The sequence below is a fragment of the Tarenaya hassleriana genome, unplaced genomic scaffold, assembly GCF_000463585.1.
Source record: "Tarenaya hassleriana unplaced genomic scaffold, ASM46358v1 Cleome9, whole genome shotgun sequence".
Classification (NCBI taxonomy): domain Eukaryota; kingdom Viridiplantae; phylum Streptophyta; class Magnoliopsida; order Brassicales; family Cleomaceae; genus Tarenaya; species Tarenaya hassleriana.
The window spans coordinates 31,383-55,385 of record NW_010971389.1 but is presented as its reverse complement, the minus strand read 5'-3'; the positions used below and the strand labels follow the sequence as shown (position 1 = coordinate 55,385).

General features: G+C 37.4%; 5 protein-coding genes across 5 annotated transcripts; 1 reads left to right on the top strand and 4 right to left on the bottom strand.

The window, feature by feature from the left end:
* Nucleotides 1–259: 259 nt before the first annotated feature.
* LOC104803489 (WD repeat-containing protein 75) lies at nt 260–4,770 on the bottom strand. The gene is made up of 16 exons (XM_010527421.2): nt 4,542–4,770; nt 4,267–4,452; nt 3,850–4,035; nt 3,349–3,757; nt 3,097–3,215; nt 2,929–3,006; nt 2,625–2,765; nt 2,461–2,505; nt 2,181–2,347; nt 1,903–1,981; nt 1,738–1,805; nt 1,509–1,638; nt 1,290–1,422; nt 1,016–1,182; nt 676–883; nt 260–592 (listed from the first exon to the last, which is right to left on the bottom strand). Exons 1-16 carry the CDS (start codon nt 4,659–4,661, stop codon nt 384–386), a joined length of 2,445 nt encoding a protein of 814 aa, XP_010525723.1. The 5' UTR covers nt 4,662–4,770; the 3' UTR covers nt 260–383.
* A 506-nt stretch (nt 4,771–5,276) lies between these two features.
* Nucleotides 5,277–6,920, bottom strand: LOC104803488. Its single transcript, XM_010527420.2, has 3 exons — nt 6,419–6,920; nt 5,834–5,931; nt 5,277–5,533 (listed from the first exon to the last, which is right to left on the bottom strand). Exons 1-3 carry the CDS (start codon nt 6,660–6,662, stop codon nt 5,480–5,482), a joined length of 396 nt encoding a protein of 131 aa, XP_010525722.1. The 5' UTR covers nt 6,663–6,920; the 3' UTR covers nt 5,277–5,479.
* A 368-nt stretch (nt 6,921–7,288) lies between these two features.
* Nucleotides 7,289–10,487, bottom strand: LOC104804489 (pentatricopeptide repeat-containing protein At2g18940, chloroplastic-like). Its single transcript, XM_010528801.1, has 3 exons — nt 9,805–10,487; nt 9,567–9,633; nt 7,289–9,401 (listed from the first exon to the last, which is right to left on the bottom strand). Exons 1-3 carry the CDS (start codon nt 10,336–10,338, stop codon nt 7,447–7,449), a joined length of 2,556 nt encoding a protein of 851 aa, XP_010527103.1. The 5' UTR covers nt 10,339–10,487; the 3' UTR covers nt 7,289–7,446.
* A 5,930-nt stretch (nt 10,488–16,417) lies between these two features.
* Nucleotides 16,418–21,981, top strand: LOC104803487 (ATPase 2, plasma membrane-type-like). Its single transcript, XM_010527419.2, has 16 exons — nt 16,418–16,608; nt 17,490–17,609; nt 17,726–17,962; nt 18,063–18,824; nt 18,922–19,044; nt 19,130–19,234; nt 19,332–19,476; nt 19,574–19,738; nt 19,858–20,096; nt 20,211–20,243; nt 20,340–20,421; nt 20,522–20,682; nt 20,799–20,972; nt 21,080–21,262; nt 21,358–21,539; nt 21,628–21,981. Exons 1-16 carry the CDS (start codon nt 16,567–16,569, stop codon nt 21,719–21,721), a joined length of 2,847 nt encoding a protein of 948 aa, XP_010525721.1. The 5' UTR covers nt 16,418–16,566; the 3' UTR covers nt 21,722–21,981.
* A 487-nt stretch (nt 21,982–22,468) lies between these two features.
* Nucleotides 22,469–23,268, bottom strand: LOC104803486 (uncharacterized protein At4g30180-like). Its single transcript, XM_010527418.2, has one exon. The coding sequence runs from the start codon at nt 23,168–23,170 to the stop codon at nt 22,652–22,654; it is 519 nt and encodes a 172-aa protein (XP_010525720.1). The 5' UTR covers nt 23,171–23,268; the 3' UTR covers nt 22,469–22,651.
* Between the last annotated feature and the right edge of the window lie 735 nt (nt 23,269–24,003).

Sequence of the window (24,003 nt, the reverse complement as noted above, 5' to 3'; positions counted from 1 at the left end):
GAATTTTACCAATAATAATAGTTATAATCATGATGATGATGATAATAACATTCATTTTTGCCTTTAAGACCAAGTGAAAAGAAAACCCCAAAAAAAAAAAAAGATTGAGGGGTAAATTAGTAGACACATGTAACAGAATTTTATCTAATTTTAATACTAGTAATAAAACAATATTTATACTTTAAAGAGACAAAAACAAAAACGCTCATATATATACATATATATATAACATGAAACAAAATTAAAATAAAGAAGAAGAAAACAAAACAAAAACTAATTATATTAAATCCCAAAACATGAAAACTATTACAGGAACCGAAGCTTTGGAGACAAAATCACGGGTAATGTGTTAATGCTTTGAAAGAAAAAACCATTCAACAAGTTCAGGCGTTTTCATTCATATGCAAGAGGGCCTCCAAAAAGGAGGCGCATAATTTAGGGAGAGGTGGGAAATTGAGAGTCGACCCACTGAATATCTTCTCCCATGGTCTCTCCGCCGACACCGTTATCGACCATGTCTTCTCCTTCTCCTCTTGTCTCCTCTTGTCGTAATCCGGCAACTGTCCGTACAAGGTCGCATATCCATATTCCCCTGAAAAGGTCGAAACTTTCAGTTAAATATAACTGATCAGGGACAAGGGTCTTTGTCGGAGTATCTATGAACCCATTACTTACCTGTCTCTTCGTGAGCAGCGACACTCTCGTAATCAATGACGCTGCGCTCGTGTGATTCATCGCTGTGTGGGTCGAAAAGAACGTATTCATGGTCTCCGTTTACGTAGGCAAGAAGTAACCGAGATGGTTTCTCGTCTGATGGTGATGTTTGATCGTTCATCGTATAAGTTTGATTTCCTTCGATAAACGAAAGCGATCCTCCCCTTGCCTGCAATAGTCATATATTCACATGTTGATTAGGCCGTTTTCTTGATGAATTTACAACAAAAAGAACCGAATGCCACACTTTGATGGAAAATAACATTCAACGTGTTCAAGTAGTTCTATGAAGAGACCATACCTGTGTTACAGACCACATAGCTGCAGGTGTAGGATCCGACCCGTTAAAGAAGAGAACTGCACCATCTCTCCCGTTAAAGGCATCTTCATTAGACTTGACTGACACAAGAGATTCCGGAAGCAAGGCCAAAACTGCAAAAGATGATGAATCCACAGCAGTGGCTAGCGCTGCACGAGGAAACGAATGTTGTTACTAAGCCAAAGCCAAACATCAAGAATTCACAGAGAGAAGGTGAAAGGAGTAGACATGATAAACACTGGAAAGATACGATTACCTTCCATGTGTATCCTATAGGACCATGATAAAGATAGCTTTGACATATTCCAGACAGATAACTGGGGTGTTGAACCGTGCGATGCAGCCACAAGAAACTCTGACTTCCCAACGAATGAAAGTCTCACAATTGGCTGTGATCAGTCGATAGATTTAATAGTTACCACATGAAAAAGCTTCATATTGTGCAAATAGGAGTAGAAAATTTCGTATCGTTTACCGCAAGAGTCTCTCCTAATACAGCCAAGAGAATATTTTTGTCTGGGTTCCAAAGGGTAATAACATTTTCAGCAGCAACAGCCAAAACAGAACCATCTCCGGAAAATGCAGCAGCCATCATTGGCCTTCTCCTGGAAAAGATTTGACCGAAATATAGTCAATTGCAATGATCCCAAGTCATATACCAGAAACGAGATGTTAAAGTTTCAGATGTGTAAAGAAAAAAATACTTGTAAGAGCCAACAGCATGACATGTCCAGCTAAGCGTCTGATTCTTATCACTGTTGCACACCCATATCTGGAACAAGTGTCGTATTAGAAAAAGAACAGAAAAGGATAAAATTTACATGACCAGTTACACCGAAAAAACATACATATAAACGATTTAAAATTACCTTGAAGTCCCCACAGGATGATGTGCTCACAGCCATGCGACGGTTAGGGTGGAAGGCAATTGCTGAGACACCAGAATCCCTGTTACAAGTACGGAAAACGTTACAACAATGTAATTGATATAAAAAATGGTTGCATATTCATCGAGTTTAGATTTCCCAAGGTTAAGATAGAAGCTCTACATACACCAGTTTTAAACAAATGTGCAATACGTGAGAATCCAATTGGCGATTATCATAACATATAAAGTTCAACTACCCATCGCGGTAAAATGTTAGACCTGTGAGGTTCATATACGATTGTGGACAAGTTGAAAGATTTGTTGGGTGGTTCAGACACCCAAAACTTGAGGCATACTAAGCCTCCTATGCCATCTTCTGGAAGTTTCACCTCAGCTGTACTCATCAGAGAGCCATCCGGAGAGAGAGCAACTGCTGTCACCACAACCTAACGGCACATTTTCAAACAATCATCAAGCGAGAAGAACACAGAGGAATCAGCTCTTCACCAGACAGATTAGTGATACTAAAGCAGATATGCCGATCGGGAAAAGTATTTACCGTGACTTCATCACCCGGTTGGTGGTTTCTCTCGCAAACTTGAACCTGAAACAATAGTAACAAAAAATAAATTTCCAATTCTATCACACCAACTTAGAGCATTCTTTGACAGTTGAAAGTAAAAAGGGAATCTCTGAGGATAAATGTGAACTGCTCATGCTAACCTCTGAGATCCCACGGTCATTGAAGAGGCTGTAAAGTTGAACACAATAATTCTCCGTGCATATAGCAACTAAACCAGAAGAACGGTCAAAGTCAACAGTCCTAGCCAGGCCTTCGTACATTTTAGGCAAGGATGGAGGAGGCTGTAAACAATAACATGCACATGAAGTAAACGCCATAGACGATTCATGAAAGCACCAATTTATATAAGACGTAGCAGTTATCAATAATATTCAGAATCTGAGAAACATTTTACACTACAAGAACAAAAAGCGTCCAGATGCTTTACAAGATTTTAAGACAGACCTTGATTCCTGAGATGGAATTTAATATCTCCATGGATGGCATTGTAAGAAGATGCAGTTGATTATCTGCACAAGTAACCTGGAAGGCTTGATTTTAGTAAAACCAACAAGTCTTCCATTGCTTTCTGCAGATCATACGTTAGAATATGCACAATATGCTCAGACTTACAGAAGAAAGAGTTGGGTCTGAAGAGAATGTAAAGTACAATAAGGGAGATCCAATCCTAGGTAAAAATTTCTTCTTCCCTGTGTCCAACTGCCAAACGACTAGAACCCCTTCCTTTCCACCTAAAAAGTCAAATTCATAGACAAGATCCATTACACAGTTTCAATTGGATGACATGCCTGCTGCAAATAATACACACACACACACACTCATTATAAGATATACGATATCAAGAAGAAGATAAGGTCAGCACACCTGAGTACAGGTATGCTCCATCAGAAGAGAAATTAAGGACATTAACTCCAGCAGAGTGCCAGTGCCATGTGGTACAGGAATCAGTATCATCTCCACCCCTCACTCCAGGGCCATCCTCCATATCGTCCGCCGATCTACTCTTTGCCGTTTTATCACCCGAAGCAAGTTTTTTATTTCCAAATCCTCTCCATATTAAAATTCTTCCCGTCACATCACCGGCAGCTATAATTCTCTCTGTTGGGTGGAAGGTGAACACATTAATAACCTTCGTGTGATGTAGTGTCATCTTCTTTTCTACAGCTCCCTTGAATTCCCCAGAAGGGACATTCCATAAATGGATTTTGCACTTGTGACGAATACCAAAAAATTGTCCCGAGGGACTAGTAACAATAGATTTTGGATCTTCTGTCTGCGTAAGAAAATAAGCAAAGAACCGAATACAAATCAAACAGGGCAAGATTGCCTGCAGAAGATTTAACATAAATAACTCTGTAAGCTAACCTCTCTCAAAGTATCTCCACGAGCAAGACGGGCTTTAGTTAGATTACATTTTCGGATATGTCCACGCAAAACTTTGGTTCCTCCTTTGACAGAACTTGTATCCTCAACCGAAACATAAGCAATTAAATCACGAGTTTCGTGGCCAGTCTGACTCTGATTTGGTTCACTCAATAGAAGTGGAATCACCTACAAACGGAAAACAAATCAGAAACCAGCACTTCCAAAACCTCAAACTACTCGATTCACAAACGAATTTCAAGTCATTTCTCAATGACCCAGAAAAAAAAAATGGAGATTCCAATAACACTACAGAGCTGATTGCAGCATCCGTACGTATTTTTTCTCTCATGAAATTGTCCATATTTTCCCAGTTACCAAACAGATTGATATGAACTGCAAGTACTGAATTTTACTTACCATAGAGTAAACGGGAAGCCGGACATCGATGGTCTTCAACATCTCCGGCGCCGAGAAATCCCAGTACCTAATAGTCCCATCAAGCGACGCCGTCCAACAATAACAGAGAATTTTGCCGGCTGGACTCGTCGCCGGAACAACAATCACCGTCGTTACCAGCGATGTATGACCCTCGAGCGACGCAATCTAAACCCATATAGAGAAAACCAAACATGATCAAATCGGAGGAAACACCATGAGACAATTCCGATTCGAAGTGAGGGAAGTTTGTGTACCTGTAAGCCAGTGGCGACGCTGAAGACGGAGACGACGTTCGATGTGCAGACTAGGAGCTTCTTGGCGTCGTTAGAGAAAACGGGAGGAGAGGTGACGTAGCTTCTTCCGCCGCGAATCATGGTTTCCCGGCGAAGGAGAGAGATAGAGGAGAGAGAGGAGAGAGGCAGATGCAGAAATCGAACTTTCAAAAGCCCTAACTAAACCCCTCCGCCTCTCTAATTATTTTCCAATTTTCTTCAAGAGTTTTCCTTTAAATTTTGAAAAATAAAAAAAAAATCCCAAATTATAGCAATTTGGGCTATAAGTTATAATGACGTTGGGCCTTCGCTTAACGACCCATTACAAGATATACCGTTTCATGTATACACCGGTCTAGGTTTTTCATGATTTATGACAGGGTGTCATCTCAGTCCGAATTTAGTTCAGTTTCATTCAATTTCATTATTTTAATTTAAAAAAAAAACTATAATCATACAATTTTTATATTAATTTTGGTTTGATTCCTTTTGGTTTCTATTTTTATTGATAAAAAATATTTAATCTTCACAATAATTTTTTTATTATATTTAAATTTGGTTTAATCGATTTTTGAAAAATCATCATCTTTCAATTTTTATATTGAATAGTTTTTATATTGGTTTATTTTGTTATTAACCAAATTGTCAACCCTACGTATAAAAAAAATACTAAATTGTACTTTTTATGAAATAACCGTTTGAATAGAGAAACTCATAAACCGTATCACATTGGCATCTTAATATATGATGATGGCTTTCTGTCTCAGTGACGCTTCTGAACTTTCATCAAGCGCATTACCAAAACAACACACTTTAGAATCTTTGCCTCTGTTTCAGTCGGAGTCTCACTCAGTGTAATGTAGGATAATGGAACACTTGAGTCTCAAAAGCTCATCCGACCAATCATTAAAGACTTACAGCTACAGGCCCTGTACTCTCCCTGGCATCTCTTTTGGTTTCAAGCCATTCTTTCCCTGCATTTGTGCCAGTTCAAGAGTAAGAACACTGTTCCAAAATGAAGATGATGATGAGGAGGAGGAGGACGAGGAGCTTCAAATGTATGACAACACATGAGTTTGTTCTCCTAACCGACAAACCAAGCTAATAAAAGATAACCTTGCGGCATCTCAACCAGCAGATAAGAACCCGATATCAGCAGAAACATTCTGACCCTCATGAATTACTTACTAACCCGGGATCTTGACACGAATAAACATTCGAAGGAATCAGAATCCAAGAAACCGGTCCAGAGTTGGGGAATGTGAGAAACTAACCGATCCTTTGCTCTCGTAGTACTCGTCCAAGGCCCATTGGTACTTGGATTGGTTTAAGCCGAACCATCTGACCAAATGATCATCCACGCTAGAGTGCACTGTCCCAAAAAAAAAAGAGATGACACTTCAGTAACACAGGACAGAGAAACACATGCTGTAATGAAAACACATCTGAAACATATTTGTATTGTTTGTTCTAGTTCTTTAGTTTCTCTCTTCTTCTACTCAAAAAAGTGAATTTCTTGGAATCTCTCAGAATCTAAACAAGCAGAGTTCCTGAGCTCAGAAAGTACAGACACTGAGGTTGTCCTGAAGTAGAATGAACATTGCAGCGTTCTTTAACTTAGTTTCCTGATCCATTTTCTCTCCCTCTCTCTGTCATCACAACCACACAGCAAAGACATTCTCCCAGTCACTTTCCATCATTCTCTGCTATTTTTCTCACCAGCCAATCAGGGAATCAGAAAATCAGACCAGCCATCATATCCTTACCACTATCAATGCTAGGATACAGGAAACCCAAAATGGATATATCGAGTTAAAATTAGTAAAAAAAAAACCCAGAAAAAAGAAAGAATCATTTACCATTTTGAACCTTGGTGATTGCATTTCTGAAGAATCCCAAGGTAGAGCCGTTCTGTTCGTACGAAGCCACCGACTTCTCGAAATGCGGCGGCGGCGGCTGAACCGGCGGCGCCATCACGGGAGAAGGCTTCGATGTCACGGCGGCGGGAGATTCCGGCGGTTTCGGAGGAGTCATGAAGACGGTGTACGGACCGATTTTCCCGATGACGGGAGGAGGAGTTGATGGGTCCTTGTTGACCGGCATCTGGGAAGATGGGGCAAGAAGAAATCACAAGGCAAAATGAGGGAATCCGAGAGAAAACCAGAGGGTATCTTCGGACAAGAAGCTGAAACAGCTCGAAGCTCGAGCTTTTGCTGAGCTGCTGTTGCCGAGAAGAGAACACACTTCCACGCTTCTGTTTCGATCTCTTGCCTTCGAAGCGTACTTTACTAAGACACTCTATCATGGTTCAGATTTCCTTTTTTTTCCCTTTATTTTTTTTACAGAATCTTTTTTTCACTTTTTGTAATTTCAGATAGTATACATTTATTATTATCACTGGTAACCCTAAATTAACTATTTTCAACTAAATAAATGAGGAATATATATATATACACACACACATATATATGATCCTGCAGAGAACCCAAATGATATATATACACAATTCATAACATTGCAGTTACAAATATACAAAAAACATAAACAGATCAAGAACTGAATCCAGAACCAGTTTCATCACCCATCTTCACAACAGAACCCTTTGCTCTACAAGAAATTAGGAAAAAATAAACAAACACCCAAAACAGTATCAATCAATCAGGTGATAAACTTGATCATAACAGTTCATGGAGCTCACTTTCCCTGCAATCAACCCACCAAAGATCAAGATTCTCCAACCCGAGAGATTCCATTATGCATATCATATCTTCCCAATACATATATAAGTTTAAAAAAATGTATATTTCAATACAAAAATCCCAACACGATCTACAAACAAAAACATTTTGGTATCAGAAATATATATGTATATATATATGATACATGATTAGGATTCTAGATTTTCCCTGACCCGGAGAGCCAAACGTTGGAGAGTATGATCGTCGAAGGAGCTATCGTTTCGCTTAATCCTCGACACGAAGTCCATGGCTTCCCCGTATTTTCTTCCTCTGCAATAGCCATCTACCACAATCTTATACGTCAACTCGTTCGGTCTGCACTCGTTCTTAACCATACACTCTATCACATCTTCTATCTCTGCAAACATTCCCATTGCTGCATATCCAGAGACGAACGTGTTGTACGTGAAAATGCAAGGCCGGATCTCAAGCTTTGTCATCTCAGACAGTACCCTCACCGCCTCTTGCATCAGCCCTTTTCTGCAGAACCCTTTTATGACGGTGTTGTAAGAGACGAGATCGGGTCTCACTTGCGTCTTTTCTAGCCCCTTGAGGATTTCTTCGGCTTTCCAGCACTCTCCTCTTCTGACATACATGTCCATCAGGCTGTTGTATGTTACAAGATCTGGGTTTAACCCGTGTTGACAGATTGCTTGGATGATTTCTTGAGCTCGGTCGTACATGTTGTTCCTTGTGAAAATGGACAGCATCGAGTTGAAGATTACCAGATCGGGTTTGTACCCATTGCTCTGTAACAACACGAATGACCTCTCCATTCCTGCCAGTGACCGGCATTTGAAGTACGAAAGAACCAGGGATCTCAAAATCATCCAGCTCGGGAATATCTGTCCTTTGTTTATCTCCTGCTCAATTCTCTCAATCCCGCTGGCGTTCCCTCCTTTAGCATAACATTGGAGCATCAAGGAGTAAGACGTTTCAGTAGGTCTGAATCCTTTACTCTGCATGTCAAAAATCACATTTTCGCCTGATCTCCAACCCCCTTGTCTGGCCAAGGCATTAAGTAAGGCGTTGTAAGTAGTAACGCATGGGGTAAATCCGGCTTTCGTCATCTCACCATACACCTTCGATGCATCAAGCTCCGACCCACAACGTCCATACGCACCGATCAATGTGTTGAATGTGTCTCTATCAGGTTCAAATCCACAGCTCTTCATCTCATGGAACACCCGGTTCACATATTTATGCATACCCTTATTCCCGCACATCGCAAGCATCGTGTTCCATGTTATGCGGTTCGGTGAACATCCATTAGACTTCATATCACGCAAAATCTTTATCATTTCATCAGACCTCGACTTTTTCCCCAACATGCCAAGCACAGCATTGTAGGTGCAAGTATTTGGAACACAACCTGATTCTTGCATCCCATAAAACAACCTTAAGGCCTCTTCCTCCTTTCCAGCCTTTCCATATGCATCTATGACTGTAGTATAAGTGATGGCGTTTGGCATTATGCCCTTTCGGGTCATTATCCCAATCACATCAGCAGCTTCCTTGTGAAAACCAGCCCTGACATAAGCAGCAACAAGCTCATTGTACGTCACAGAATCCGCTGGGCAATTGTTATCCTCCATCTCTTTCAAAATACTTAATGCTTCTGAATAAACTCCCGCTTTACCAAAAACTTGCAACAATGAATTGTAAGTTACAGTCCCTGGCTGATAGCCCCGGGATTGAAGTTCAGCGAAGAAATCCTTCGCCTCGGTTAACAAACCCTCTCTTGCACAAGCAGATAGCACGGTGCTACAAGTAAATTCATCAAATTGCAGCCCTTTGCTACTCATTTCATCTAAAATCCCTAGAATCTTGTTCCAAGACCGACCCATTTTCCCAAAAACATCAAGAATCACATTGTATGTGACCAAAGTCGGCAAAGGGCCCGTATGTTTCATCCTCTCAAACAAATTGATCGCCCTTTCGTACTTTCCGGTCCGTGAATAAGCATGAAGGATGGTTGTATAAGCACGGACATCAAGCTGATATTCTTCTAGAGGAATTTTATCGAACAGCTTAGCTGCAATAGAGTACTGTGATTCTCTGCCTAAGATCCTGACTGCGAACTCAATGACCTGATGATCAAAGGCTTATTTTTCATTACATTGTTTGGAAAGAAAAAAAAAAGTTGGAGCATTACATAAGCCACTGCCTTAATATATAAATATTCACGGTAAACACAAACTCTGTTTTGAATTCGAGAATTTCATAATATCAATTTAACTATATATATATATATATATATAAAGGGAACAAGTAACGACCTTTCGCATATCGATGTCTGAGGATAGCATGTGGAGCCGTACATGGCGCATGATTTTCTGGGTACGTATACGTTTACTTTATGATTGAGACAAATCCTTTTTTTATTGTTGCAATGTCTATTACAAAAAGAAATGATAAAATAAAACTACTTTAAAATAAAACGATATTACGGTACGGCATTATCATATTATAAAATTTATCCATAAATACGAAGGGAAAAAAAATACTCTTATAACGACGAATGCATAGTATAATGCTCTTTCCCAGTGCCCCGATCCATCTAAAGCCTTAACCAAACTAAACAAATCTGTTCTACGCAACTCGGATTCCGTCGAATCGAAGAAACTGCTCAAACCGTGCAAAGGCTGCTCCAAAATCGAATTGAACAGTAAAATTTCCTTTTTGGATAAAAATTTCTGAGAACCTTCTCCGAATTGACCACTTTCTTCTCCGATTTCGAAACCCAGCACGGAAAGCGAAGAGGGCTTCTCCGAGTTCACCTCTTGGCGCCATTTCTGAGTCGATTCAGAGGAAACCTCGAGAGAAGGGAAACGGGAAGCAGAATTGGTGGGTTTCGCCGGGGAAGAGAGATGGAGGAGGTGATGGAGGAGGGAATCGAGAGGAAAGGACGGCGGAGAAGGAGGAGGGAGGTGAAGAGTGGCAGAGCTGAATTTGAGGGAGGGATTGGTGTTGGACTGAGAAGGAGGTCTCTTGGAGTGAACTGGGTACATGGGTTTGTGAGGGAAGAGAGTACCTTCCATTGTTTAGGGTTGTTCTTCAATGGGAGCTTGCTTCTTCTTCTCGTTAATGGCGGGATTCGGATACGGAGAGGCGTTATCCGATTGGCGAATGGAGGAAGATAGAGGAAGAAAAAAGGAGCGCCTTTGGTTGAAGTGAATTTGAACGGCCATTAAAACTCGTCCCATCAAAATAAAGATTTGGCCTTTCACATTTTTTTAGGTTACCATGTGCTTTCATCTTCATGTAAAATATATGCAACATTCCACAATCAAACCGTAATATAAAATGTAAATATATATTAATAAATTGAACGAGAATATAGGGTGAACTTGTTTAGTTCAGTAGGTAAAAATAAAATAAAATCGAACTTTCTAAGAAAAATAATGGTTTAGTATTTGGATTCAACCGTACATTAACAAATTTAGTGAAGCAATTCGGTGCAAATTCATTTAGATGCAAAATTTGCTTCAAAAAGTGATTTGGTCTAAATATTTTAGATGCATGGGGCACTTTTATTTTTTACAATTCGTTTCGTCAATATATAATGATAGATCATTTATAATTTTATATAACAGATCATTGGAATACGTTTGTCATTTTGTATTTTGTGTTGTTCAATGGCAATGCCATGCGCCCCAAACCAACCCAAAATTTTATATTACTAGCCCTTGTGTGTGTGTTTTTTTAAATGTAAACTTAACTATTATATATATATATATATGAGAATTATCACTTCAAAATGATTGGTTATTGAATAGACATATATTGTTATGTATACATGGAGAACTATTATTTCAAAATCTATGTTGGATGGTCATATAATTGAAATATGTTTTGAGAATGTTATGTAAAATTTCAGGTTCTATTTTATAGAATTAGTGTAATATCCAAATTATGCAACAACAAAAAAGGGGCAATTGGGGAGATGAGAGGATACAAATGGAGAAGATACATTGATGATCCATTCCTCCATGAATCATGGTGTGTGTGAAATTTATTTTATGGGATTGCAAGTGGGCTTTAGGTTTAATGGGTCCATGGACTTGATGCCCCAACGGTCCAACCTACAATGAGACAATTCAATTAGATTCTTATCAAGCTTTTTTTTTTTTTCTAAACATGTTATTCTAAAATTTTCAAAAAATTTGAACTAAAACTAACGGAAAATTTTAATGTGATAATAAAATCCAATTAGAATTTTAAAAATGTCAAATACTACCTATTAACAATTTCCGATACAACTCTTAACTATATTAAATTTCTTTAATTCCGGACATATGGCGAGGCGATGATACGCATCATCAATTTCACCACATAAACTTGAAACTATTACGGTCAAGACTAAAATAACTTCGTCTAAAAGCTTTAGTGATTAAATAAATTTGTAATCATAGTCAAATATTTCTATTTTCTACAGTCGGATATTTAAGATCCGGTGATCTCGGATCCCTTTATATCTGTGGTCTCCGATCTCTCTTGTTATTTTATTACGTTTAATCCGATTAATAAAGACTATAAATGTGATAAAATGAAATTTAAAAAGCGAATTGTATTATATTCATAATTTTTCGGCTTATTCTCATTTAAATATTTTTTTAGTGGTCACAATCTAATTTCCCAGGGATAATTGTCAAATTCCTTTAAAAATATTTCATTTTATTTTGTTAATAACCCGATTTATCTAAATACGAGTCTGTGTCCGAACCGAGCTTGTCTGTATTAAAATACCAAATCAAATTTGTTTTTGCTAACTCGAGCTTTGAAGTCATCGTGTTTGTCTTTGTATCGATTATACATCTTAAATTGTAAATGACAAAGCCTAATCTGTGAAGTAGGCAAAGTAAATTAAAAAAGAAAAAGAAAAATAATAATAGGTTAGGAATCAACGGCTTTTATATATTATATAAAATATAAATAATAATATTAATATTATTTTCTTATCTCAAAAAAGAAACACTTTATATATGGTTATTACAATGAGAAAGATTCGTGTCCGAAGTGACTCACACATCCAACAGGCAAAAGTTAAAAAAAAAATCGACAACAAAACAACAAAACTTTATTCCATCGTCTGTTTGCTATTTTCACGAGCTTTATATTCTCAATATGCCAAATTGGAAAAAAAAATATAGCTCTATATATAATAGATAAAAGGTTATATGTTTGAATCTTCATTTTAAATGTTATCCAACTCATAAACATTTAATTAAGAATCCATCAATCACATGATCGTACGGTTTAAGCTTTATTCCGTATATTTTTTTTAATATTGAATTACTTTTATTAAAGAATATATTCCGATGAATAGTAGCAAAACTGTATCACATTTGGTATAAAGTGACACTATAAACCATATATATATATATATATATATATATTTGTACCTAAATACTTAATACATGTAATCATATATACACACTTAATACATACATATATATATGTGTGTGTGTGTGTGTGCTTAAATCAAATCTGGATATCGACCATATAAGTTTTTTTTTTAACGAAAAATCTTATCTTAAACCAATTAATAAACACACACATACACACACATATATGTATGTATATATATGCCAATGAAAGAATAGTATAATTTCATGGTGTTCCGATCAGATCAATGTCAATAATATAGCTCGTCATCTAGAAATAAATCTCTTTGGAATAATATCTACATATATATATATAATTGTTATTAGGAGAATGAATTAGGTCTAGTGGTAGAGTACGTGCCTAACTGTCTTCTAAAGCATAAGCTGTCCCAAAACGTCTTTTACACTTCACATGACACATGCATATGCTCACATGTCCAAATCTTTGGAAAATTAATTAATTAACATCATAAAATTAATTAAGTAATGTCTCAGCTTTTACATGTAATATATGCAGGTGAATTTCGCCGTCCATATCAAATATGTACCATATATAAATTTGTCATGTTAACTATAATCATTGTATTCAATATTTTATCACTTACCAATTATCTTTTTTTTTTCAATAGAGTTTTGACCAAAATAAGTCACTTACCCTTTTGTCACTCGCATAGTATAAAATTACCAAAAAAAAAAATTGATGTATTACAGTAATCAAACACTATACACACACACATATATATATATATAGTGGTTGATAATAAATATGAAAGAAATTTGGAAAGTGGTTCACACATCAAGAGAGATCCGTGGTGTCTTTACATTTTTTTTTTGTTGAAAGATGTAGTATTAGGGATGGACGAACGGTTCAGTTCGGATTAATCGGTTATGGTTAATTCGAATTCGGATATTTCGGGTTTTAAAAATTTATAACCGAACGGTTATTTAATTTTATTCGGTTCGGTTTGATTTCGGTTTGATTCGATTCGGTTTTATATACTTCAAATTATAACCAAATAAAGATTCGTTTCGGTTCGGTTATAATATTTAAAAAATTACAACGTTTATAATAGAAAAAAATATTCAAACAAGATATAATATAAAATACCATCATGAACATCTTAACATATAAAACAACAAAATATAAATTTATGTCATAATTTGTTTTGATGTAAAAATAACAAAATAAAAGATTTTAAATAAATTTTATCCTTTTCAAATATTCATATAGCACAAAATTTGAAAATAATAAAATAAATTAAAAATAATAAAACAATGATCAAATTAGAAAAAAAATATATATATGAATTTGTTATATACGATAGTTATAAAACAATATCATTATACTATTTTTCTAATTAGATTTAACATATATTGTACATTAATTAGTGATATATAAGTGGATAAACAGTTTTATTCGATACGGTTAATTCGGGTTCGAAATATTCGGTTTACGATTATTTCAGATTTTAAAAAATTATAACCAAACGGTTATTTAATTTTATTTGATTCGATTCGGTCCGAGCATATATCGGTCGATTCGATTAATAACCGAAATACCCAAATGCCCACACCTACCTAGGGGTATGGTAATGAAGTCGTACACGTGGCAACAATTCATTGGATATAATGCCGCTTACTTAAATGACAAATTCAGATTCATCGTTAGATAGAGAAGGCCCACTTGCTCCTCCTCCATCTTTATTACCTTCACGACATCCAATGATAACTGACGGATATATAAGTAATCATTAGACTGCGATATGTAATTATTTTTCTTTCCAATTCATTTTTATCGATTTTATATCTGAATTCGACTTGATTTTAGTCAACGTAATGATAGGTGCTACTATCTAAATTTCTATAATTTTACTGTAATTAAGTTTAATATATATACATATCTATTTCAATTCGTATAATTTTATTTCATACTTCCATAATATTTTCAATCAAAATATAATTTTTTCGGCCAAATAAGATATGAATTCATTTAATACTGTTGATATATTCTCATATTACTATGTATTACACAAGTTTTCATTACAAAACATTGGCATAAATATTGTTTCATTTACATGGTCAAGACAACTAATTAAGGAATTAACTGATTACTGTCATTTCATATTAAAAAATTGATTGCTGTAATTAAGTTTTTAAACTGATTAACGTTTATATAACGTTTGGTTTACTAATAATTATGCGATTCTATTGACCCAAAATAAAGATTTTGAAAGTAAATTGATTACTGTGTTTTATCTTTTTGTTTTCGATCGATATCTACTATTATTTTTTTTTTGTTAAATCGATATCTACTATTTGGATATCTTTTCAAAGGCTTATTTTTCATTACATTGTTTGGAAAGAAAAAAAAAAGTTGGAGCATTACATAAGCCACTGCCTTAATATATAAATATTCACGGTAAACACAAACTCTGTTTTGAATTCGAGAATTTCATAATATCAATTTAACTATATATATATATATATATATAAAGGGAACAAGTAACGACCTTTCGCATATCGATGTCTGAGGATAGCATGTGGAGCCGTACATGGCGCATGATTTTCTGGGTACGTATACGTTTACTTTATGATTGAGACAAATCCTTTTTTTATTGTTGCAATGTCTATTACAAAAAGAAATGATAAAATAAAACTACTTTAAAATAAAACGATATTACGGTACGGCATTATCATATTATAAAATTTATCCATAAATACGAAGGGAAAAAAAATACTCTTATAACGACGAATGCATAGTATAATCTATTAAGTTATATAATTAATTTTTGAGATTATTCATAAAATATTATCCACATCATGCATGTGCCATACGAGGCACGATTTTGATGAGCCATTTACATTACCATCCATTAGGGCCATGGTAATAAAATATATATTTACATGTGTTATGTAATAATATATCATTCTATAAAATCTCAATTAATAATATTTTAGAAACCAATTCAAATTGGAATCCGACATAATATATCCAGCATGCTTTGTCTTATGAGATAATTAAGTTCCATTCACATGTAATGATATGTAATAAGTAGGCGATGGGTGGTTTTCTAATTAAACAATTACACAAAAAATTATAATTTTTTATTTTCTTAATCTGTCTGAAAATATTACCATAAAATTACACAAAAGGAATATTATCTTGAAAAATCTAATCCAAGTAATATCTGTACAGAAAAGGGGATGCATACACTGTGTTTCCGCTACTTTCTTATTTTCGAACATAGCTTTATATATATAATTAATTCAAATCGCCAATGGAATACCTTCTTCGTTTGGAGTCCAATCATATCTAAGGTATAAAAAAAAAATAACAATTGTTGTATTATTTGCAATATAAAGAAAAACAATAGAAGCGTATATGTATTCTACCAAATTCTCTTTCCATAATTGCAATATTGTTGGATTTTTTGTAAAAGATACTTCCATAACAAATAATTATAATTAAATACCGCAATTAATCTATAATATAGAAAAAAATATTTCCAAAATTATTATTAAAAAAAGGGCCCACAAAAACCAGCAAGATTCAGGTCCTCCTGATGTATCGCGAGGCCCTTAATCAACGGTCAGTCCAAAGGGGTAGCGAGAGTCCAAAAAAGAAGATAAATTAAACAAATGGAAAAGGGGAGACGCCTGTGGGACCCACCAGACCAAAACGGCGGAGACGTCAGTCGTTTTGTCTCGTATAAAAATGAGAAGCGTATCGCCTCTGCAGCGAAACATCGCTTCGGCCACCTCTCTCTCGCTCTCTCTCTCTCTCTCTCTCTCCGTGGTATGATCGAGTGCTGAAACGGCAGAGAGAACTGTCGTTTTGGGTGTGTTTTCGTCGTCGTTGGTGGTTCAGTCAAGGAGGGCGATATGTCGAGTCTCGAGGATATCAAGAACGAGAACGTTGATCTGGTAAAAATCTCTCTCTCTCTCTCTCTCTCTCTCTCTCTCCCGTGTTTTCTCGCTCATTTTCTCGGTCATGTATTTATCATGATCACAAGGTGTTTGGTGATTTGCTTGAATGAGATAGATCTGTTCACACCACTGCATTTTCATTTATCGATTGGCGTTTTAATTCTGTGTTTCCGATTATTTTTAGGTGATTTATCTTCCCGAGATCCCAAGTTATTATTCCATTTGGGATTTTTCTTGAGAAAATCTTCATGTTTTTTTTACGTGTTAGGTCGAATAGAAAATCTGGAGAATTAGTAAAAAAGGGTTTGGACTTCATTCAGGCTTTGTTTGGCTCTAAACATATAAAAATGGGATCTTTTTGCTTCTGTTTTTGTTTTGGTTGAATCTGAAGTCTTAAACAGTTGTCTTAGATTTAGAGTTTGTTATTCAGACAGTCGATGTAGGCATGTGAGCATTAGAAATACAAAAAAGAAAGCGTCTTTTTTGTTGGAGCTACGTCACAATAAAGTCTTCACAAAATGATTTGTTTAAGCTACTCTTAAATAAAATTCTATTCGCTTGTAAAACCGTTTTCCTCGTCACATCTCTCTCTCTCTCTTATATAATTAATATTGTTAATATTTTTCTTATCATTATGAATTGTTTTGTTTGAAAGTTGCGATTTTTATTTACCTTTCCGACTTCCGAAACTAAAAGAGAGATTTTTTTTAATCTTTAAAAACAAAAACTTGGGAATTCATTGGGTCAATAAAAGTTGACTTTGCGGCCTAAGTCTAACTCGGAAAACAGATTCTAGTTTTGTCACAACTGAACCGGTCTATCAGAGAATGGATTGTAGGCAGAGGGTTTACTGATTGAGATTTAATTTGGTTTCTCAGGAGAAAATTCCGATCGAGGAAGTTTTCCAGCAGCTAAAATGTTCCAGGGAAGGTTTAACAACGCGGGAAGGAGAAGACAGGCTTCAAATCTTTGGCCCCAACAAGCTGGAAGAGAAAAAGGTTCAAACTTTATTATCCATTGGTGCTTAGAGATGTGTGTATTATATGCATAGTGGTTTACTTATATCAAGTTCCGAGGCACTCACGAGGTGAATCCCCACCATCAAAATTGACAGGAAAGCAAATTCCTGAAGTTCCTGGGATTCATGTGGAATCCTCTTTCATGGGTCATGGAAGCTGCTGCCATCATGGCCATTGCTTTGGCCAATGGTGGAGGGAAGCCCCCGGACTGGCAAGACTTTGTCGGTATCATCTGTTTGTTGGTTATCAACTCCACCATCAGTTTTATCGAGGAAAACAATGCCGGTAATGCTGCTGCTGCTCTTATGGCCGGTCTTGCTCCTAAAACCAAGGTAATACAAATATAACGCAGAATGACACGAAGTTATTGTAAAAACGTGTGGCCAAGCTTCCTTCGTGATGACAGGTTTTCTCGTTGTGGTGTTTCTTCAGGTGCTTAGGGATGGAAAATGGAGTGAACAGGAAGCTGCTATTCTTGTTCCGGGAGATATCATCAGCATCAAGCTGGGAGTCATTATCCCAGCCGATGCCCGTCTTCTTGAGGGTGATCCCTTAAAGGTGGACCAGTCTGCTCTAACCGGAGAATCACTTCCTGTCACCAAGTACCCGGGCAATGAAGTTTTCTCGGGTTCAACCTGCAAACAGGGAGAGATCGAGGCGGTTGTTATTGCAACCGGTGTTCACACCTTCTTTGGTAAAGCTGCCCACCTTGTGGACAGCACTAACAATGTCGGACACTTCCAGAAGGTTCTCACAGCCATTGGGAACTTCTGTATCTGTTCTATTGCTGTGGGTATGGTGATCGAGATAATCGTCATGTACCCGATTCAGCACAGGGAATACAGGGACGGAATTGATAACCTTCTGGTCCTCTTGATCGGTGGTATCCCCATTGCTATGCCTACTGTTTTGTCTGTTACCATGGCTATTGGGTCCCACAGGTTGTCTCAGCAAGGGGCCATTACCAAGCGTATGACCGCCATTGAGGAGATGGCGGGAATGGATGTCCTCTGCAGTGACAAAACTGGAACACTTACCCTCAACAAGTTGAGTGTTGACAAAAACTTGGTCGAGGTTTTTGCCAAGGGTGTGGAGAAAGATCAAGTCATCTTATTTGCGGCTAGGGCCTCAAGAGTAGAGAATCAAGATGCCATCGATGCAGCCATGGTTGGAATGCTTGCTGATCCAAAGGAGGTATTACCGCTTTCTGCTTGCACTATGCAACCCAGTTTCAGGAAGAGTGTAAGAATGGTTTTGTCATTTCTGATTCCAAATGTCGCCATCTCTGCAGGCCCGAGCTGGGATCAGAGAGGTTCACTTCTTTCCATTCAATCCTGTGGACAAGAGAACTGCTCTGACTTACATCGATGGTGACGGTAAATGGCACAGGGTCAGCAAGGGTGCTCCCGAGCAGGTGATGAATCTTTTGTCCACTCATATGGCCAACATGCTATAGTATTTTTCATTTTTTCAGTCAACTGATTCATTTCTCCATACAGATCATTGATCTTTGCGGAGCCAGGGATGACCTTAAGAGAAAGGTGCATGCTATTATTGACAAGTATGCCGAGCGTGGGCTTAGGTCATTGGCGGTTGCCCGACAGGTACTTGTTTCACCAATTATTCTGATGTTTATTTTTTGTTTCCATTTGGCTCAGAAGCAACTTTTTCAATTGACCGATTCATCTTTTTTCTTCTCAGGTGGTGCCGGAGAAAACCAAGGAAAGCCCTGGTGGTCCTTGGGAATTTGTTGGCTTGTTGCCTCTTTTTGACCCTCCAAGGCATGACAGTGCAGAAACTATCCGAAGAGCTTTGAATCTCGGTGTTAATGTCAAGATGATCACTGGTCACTATGTTTAACTCCCTTCTTCATTGATCTTGTCATAAAAATCTGCAATTTATATGCTTTGTCCCTTAGCCTTTCCCTTTGAATACACTCTCAGGTGACCAGCTTGCCATCGGTAAGGAAACTGGCCGTAGGCTCGGAATGGGAACCAACATGTATCCATCTTCTTCTTTGCTTGGACAGGACAAGGACTCTAACATTGCATCGATTCCTGTGGAGGAATTGATTGAGAAAGCTGATGGATTTGCTGGCGTCTTCCCAGGTTATAAACTGATTCCATATTTCGAGAATTCAACGTCGTTATATATAATTCACTACAAAGATGTTTTATGTTGATCCAAGGTCTTTTTGTCTTCTTTTTTTTTTTTTAACTCATTGCAGAGCACAAGTACGAAATAGTGAAGAAGTTGCAGGAGAGGAAGCACATTGTTGGAATGACTGGTGATGGTGTAAACGATGCTCCTGCTCTTAAGAAAGCTGATATCGGTATTGCGGTGGATGATGCCACAGATGCCGCAAGGGGTGCTTCGGATATTGTTCTCACTGAACCTGGTTTGAGCGTTATTATCAGTGCTGTCCTCACTAGCCGAGCTATTTTCCAGAGAATGAAGAACTATACCGTGTGTTCTCTCTCTCTCTCTCTCTCTCTCTCTGTGTTTTCGCCCTTCGATCTTGCCTACCACTCATTCCCTTGTTCTGTAAACTAACCACATTCTTGTTTCCTTTTGTCACAGATTTACGCTGTCTCCATTACAATTCGTATTGTGGTACGTTAACAACTAACTGGATTAGAATTCTGCCACCTTTCTAATTCATATGAATAACCTATAGTTTGCTGACAAAAATCATAATTTTTTGTGCAGTTTGGATTCATGCTTATTGCTCTTATATGGAGATTTGACTTCTCCGCTTTCATGGTTCTTATCATCGCCATTCTTAATGATGGTGAGTTTATAGCTTTTCCGTTGTATAACATCGACATGTTTCTCCCTCCAATCTATTTTCTCCGTCACTTTTGTCTCATGGTATCATGCAATGTGTTAAGGTACCATCATGACTATCTCGAAGGACAGAGTTAAACCATCTCCCACACCCGACAGTTGGAAACTCAAAGAGATTTTCGCTACAGGAGTTGTGCTTGGAGGCTACATGGCTATAACGACTGTCGTTTTCTTCTGGGCAATGTACAAGACTGATTTTTTCTCGGTACGCAATCCAACTCTACTCTTTCCATCCAATTCTTAGCAAAAGGCGTGTTTAAGAGGTTATATGCTTAGAGCATAGTTCAAAATGTTAAAAAATTATCTCATTTCAATTGGCAGGAAAAATTCGGTGTGAGGTCTATAAGGAACAGCCAGGATGAGTTAATGTCTGCTTTGTATCTACAAGTTAGTATTATCAGTCAAGCTCTAATCTTTGTCACGAGGTCAAGGAGCTGGTCGTTTGTGGAGCGTCCTGGACTGTTACTGTTGACTGCCTTTCTCATTGCACAACTGGTAAGGAGGCATCAATTACAGATATCCTTGTAGATTGCAAATTTACATATTTGAATAAGAGGTACTAAGACAGAACCCATTTATCCGTTTTTTCCTCGGAAATCAAGATTGCAACATTCATTGCGGTGTACGCCGACTGGACATTTGCAAAGATTAAGGGTATCGGATGGGGATGGGCTGGTGTGATATGGCTGTACAGTCTGGTCACTTACTTCCCCTTGGACGTCATGAAGTTTGCCACCCGATACTTCTTGACTGGAAAGGCATGGACCAACATGTACGAGAACAAGGTACGTGAAACCCGAGTGAGAATCTCTCTTCGTTGGTTCTGTGACCCGAAAGACGGAAATGCTGATCTTCTGTCTCCCTCCTGTTTCGTCAACAGACCGCTTTCACCACCAAGAAAGATTACGGTAAAGAAGAGAGAGAGGCTCAATGGGCGCACGCTCAAAGGACGCTTCACGGCCTTCAGCCAAAAGAATCTGTTGACGTCTTCCCCGAGAAAGGAGGCTACAGAGAACTGTCTGAGATTGCAGAGCAAGCCAAGAGGAGAGCCGAGATTGCGAGGTAAAAGATCATATCAAAACCATCATTTTCCACGAAGTTTCTGATCATTCACATGAACTTGAATATGGATGAATGGTTTTGTGCTCAGGCTGAGAGAGCTGCACACCCTCAAGGGCCATGTGGAATCAGTGGTGAAGCTAAAGGGCTTGGACATTGAGACTCCTGGACACTACACCGTGTAGGACAGAAACCCAGAGACCAAAACAGAAGATTATGACCTCTTTTCTCGTCTTGATCTTCTTCTTAGTCATATGATTGGGAGAGAACTGTGTTTATTGCCAACTCTTCCAGAAACTCTTTGTCTTTTGCTTGATTTTCTTAATAACGATGCTGCTGCTGATGATGGTCTTATTTCCCCTTATTCGACGAGCCGTTGTAATTTGACTCTTCATCAGCCTTGCCCTTTTTATATAAATAATGATGTTGATGATGATGATGATGATGATGATGATGATGATCTTCTAAATAATGTAAATAGTAGATTTTGCTTCTGAAATTATGGGTTTAATTTAAACCGTGGAAAAAGCTGAAATGTTACTAATTTGGATTATTTGTGCAGCACTGTCACTGCAATGCACTCATAGTACATTACACGTGCAAAGATATGGATGACTCATATGCAATCTGATGGATTTCTCATATTATGTCATTTTTTTCCCTTGGAAAATCTTTATTTTATTTGGGTCGTTTTTAAGACTTTAATTTGAATTGGCGTCATTTTTTTTTATTGTAATAGATACACGTGATTCCTCAGATCCCACCAAAAAAAGAGAGAATCTTTTACACTTTTGATTACCATGATAAATTTATCATATTGATGATGATGATGATGGGCCAACATAAATGTTTATAAGAATCTTATAATATGCATGAAAATATATGATTAATTAATTGAATGGAACTAAATCATATAAAAAAGAAATTAAAGGTGCATGCAACAAATAAAGCTTTTGGTCACAAAAGGACAACATGAAAGATACGCTTAGGCAACACAAAAAAATTACAAATTCGGTCTTTTCCCCTCCTTGAAAAAAGTTGCTAATACATAAATTAAGCTTGTAATGGCAACATATAAAATCAAACCCAAGGAAAAAGAAAAAAGAAACACAAAATCAGATATCATCGACAAGAGATTTAAGAACAAGAATCTGCAACTCAAGACGGAGGATGTAACTCCCAATCTCACTTAGCGTTTCTTCCACACCCATTTCTTCTCCTCCCGGAAGAAGCCTCTTCAGTTCCTCCACCCTCTTCCTTATCTCTTCTTCTTCTTCTTCTTCTCCTCCTCGTTTCTCGGAACTTTCTAGAAGCTTCGTCTCGGCATCTCCTAGGGTTTGCTCAGGGCTCCAAAAACTACGCGTGGTGTGATCTGGGAATGATAACTTCCGTCGCAAGAAACGGGTCCAAGCGAATTCTTGAGCAGGCAAGTCCAATGCCGCGTCGACTTCATGCTTCACGTTTTGTCCGATCTTGTGCCGGAGACCGTTGTCTCCAGAAGAGGGCTTGTTCATGGCCATCTTCTTGAGAGCCGGGACTAAGCAGTTTGCGTATTTTCTAGTGAAAGCCGCTGTAGGGTTCCTGTTTGGATGGAGGGAAAATACACGTTTCCTCTCGTTTATTTTCCTCTCCATGTGAGAATATGGTTCAAGAAACGAAGTTATGTAGCTATGGAGGATGCAAGGGTGGCCTTTATATAGCAAACTCACAACGTGTGTCTGTATGAATGGGGGAGAGAGGGAGAGGGGGGTCCTACGCATGTATACGAGCCTAGTTGATGCTGTAGACACATGATATTTCACAAACATCTTCTTTATGTGTCTATAGGGTTAAAAAGGTATTTTATAAATTTTTTTAGAGGCAAATTTAAAAGTGTTTAGAATGTTAAGTTCGTCGGATAAGAGATTTGAGTTTATGGATTTAAAGAAAAAAAAACAGAGTTAGAATTTTTAATTTTTGGGGTTAAGCAATTCTCTTAATTAGTTGATCTCAATTAACTTTTGATTTATTACTTTTGATTTTCAATTGAATCCGCTTTTCGACCGTTTATCAAACAAAACTTAGTTATTTATACGTATTAAAAAAGTCTCTTGGCTTCCACACTATGATACAAAGTACAAGCATAATGTTATAATAAGGTTGAAACCGAATTCTATCCATGATATATATATATATATATGCTTATGATGTTGCATCAAACCCAAACACTAATGAATGAAAATAAAGAAAAAGCACAAGGAAGAACATGTGTAAACATTGGTGTTGATTGAGGAAATGCATACAAATTGGGGGAAGAAAGAGGAATATGATGGTGTGAAATAATAAATAAAGAAAACACATGGAGTCACATGCAATAGCTCTTATTTGGCTTCATCACACCTACCCTAACAAGGCGAAAGAGAAAGAGAAAGAGAGAGAGAGAGAGAGAGAGAGAGAGAGAGAGAGAGAGAGAGAGAGAGAGAGAGTG

Excerpts from the sequence above, each read along its gene's own strand:
- LOC104803488 (XM_010527420.2), bottom strand. The coding sequence starts at position 6,662 with ATGCCGGTCAACAAGGACCCATCAACTCCTCCTCCCGTCATCGGGAAA. Across the intron at positions 5,932-6,418 it reads AATCACCAAGGTTCAAAATG|TGCACTCTAGCGTGGATGAT; the intron begins GTAAATGATTCT and ends TTTTTGGGACAG. Across the intron at positions 5,534-5,833 it reads ACTACGAGAGCAAAGGATCG|GGAAAGAATGGCTTGAAACC; the intron begins GTTAGTTTCTCA and ends GCACAAATGCAG.
- LOC104803486 (XM_010527418.2), bottom strand. The coding sequence starts at position 23,170 with ATGGAGAGGAAAATAAACGAGAGGAAACGTGTATTTTCCCTCCATCCA.
- LOC104803489 (XM_010527421.2), bottom strand. The coding sequence starts at position 4,661 with ATGATTCGCGGCGGAAGAAGCTACGTCACCTCTCCTCCCGTTTTCTCT. Across the intron at positions 4,453-4,541 it reads GCGTCGCCACTGGCTTACAG|ATTGCGTCGCTCGAGGGTCA; the intron begins GTACACAAACTT and ends ATATGGGTTTAG. Across the intron at positions 3,007-3,096 it reads CAGACCCAACTCTTTCTTCT|GTTACTTGTGCAGATAATCA; the intron begins GTAAGTCTGAGC and ends CAAGCCTTCCAG.
- LOC104803487 (XM_010527419.2), top strand. The coding sequence starts at position 16,567 with ATGTCGAGTCTCGAGGATATCAAGAACGAGAACGTTGATCTG. Across the intron at positions 19,477-19,573 it reads TAATGTCAAGATGATCACTG|GTGACCAGCTTGCCATCGGT; the intron begins GTCACTATGTTT and ends ATACACTCTCAG. Across the intron at positions 20,422-20,521 it reads CATCGCCATTCTTAATGATG|GTACCATCATGACTATCTCG; the intron begins GTGAGTTTATAG and ends CAATGTGTTAAG.
- LOC104804489 (XM_010528801.1), bottom strand. The coding sequence starts at position 10,338 with ATGGAAGGTACTCTCTTCCCTCACAAACCCATGTACCCAGTTCACTCC. Across the intron at positions 9,634-9,804 it reads ATGCATTCGTCGTTATAAGA|AAAATCATGCGCCATGTACG; the intron begins GTATTTTTTTTC and ends ATACGTACCCAG. Across the intron at positions 9,402-9,566 it reads TATGCGAAAGGTCGTTACTT|CCTTTGATCATCAGGTCATT; the intron begins GTTCCCTTTATA and ends ATGAAAAATAAG.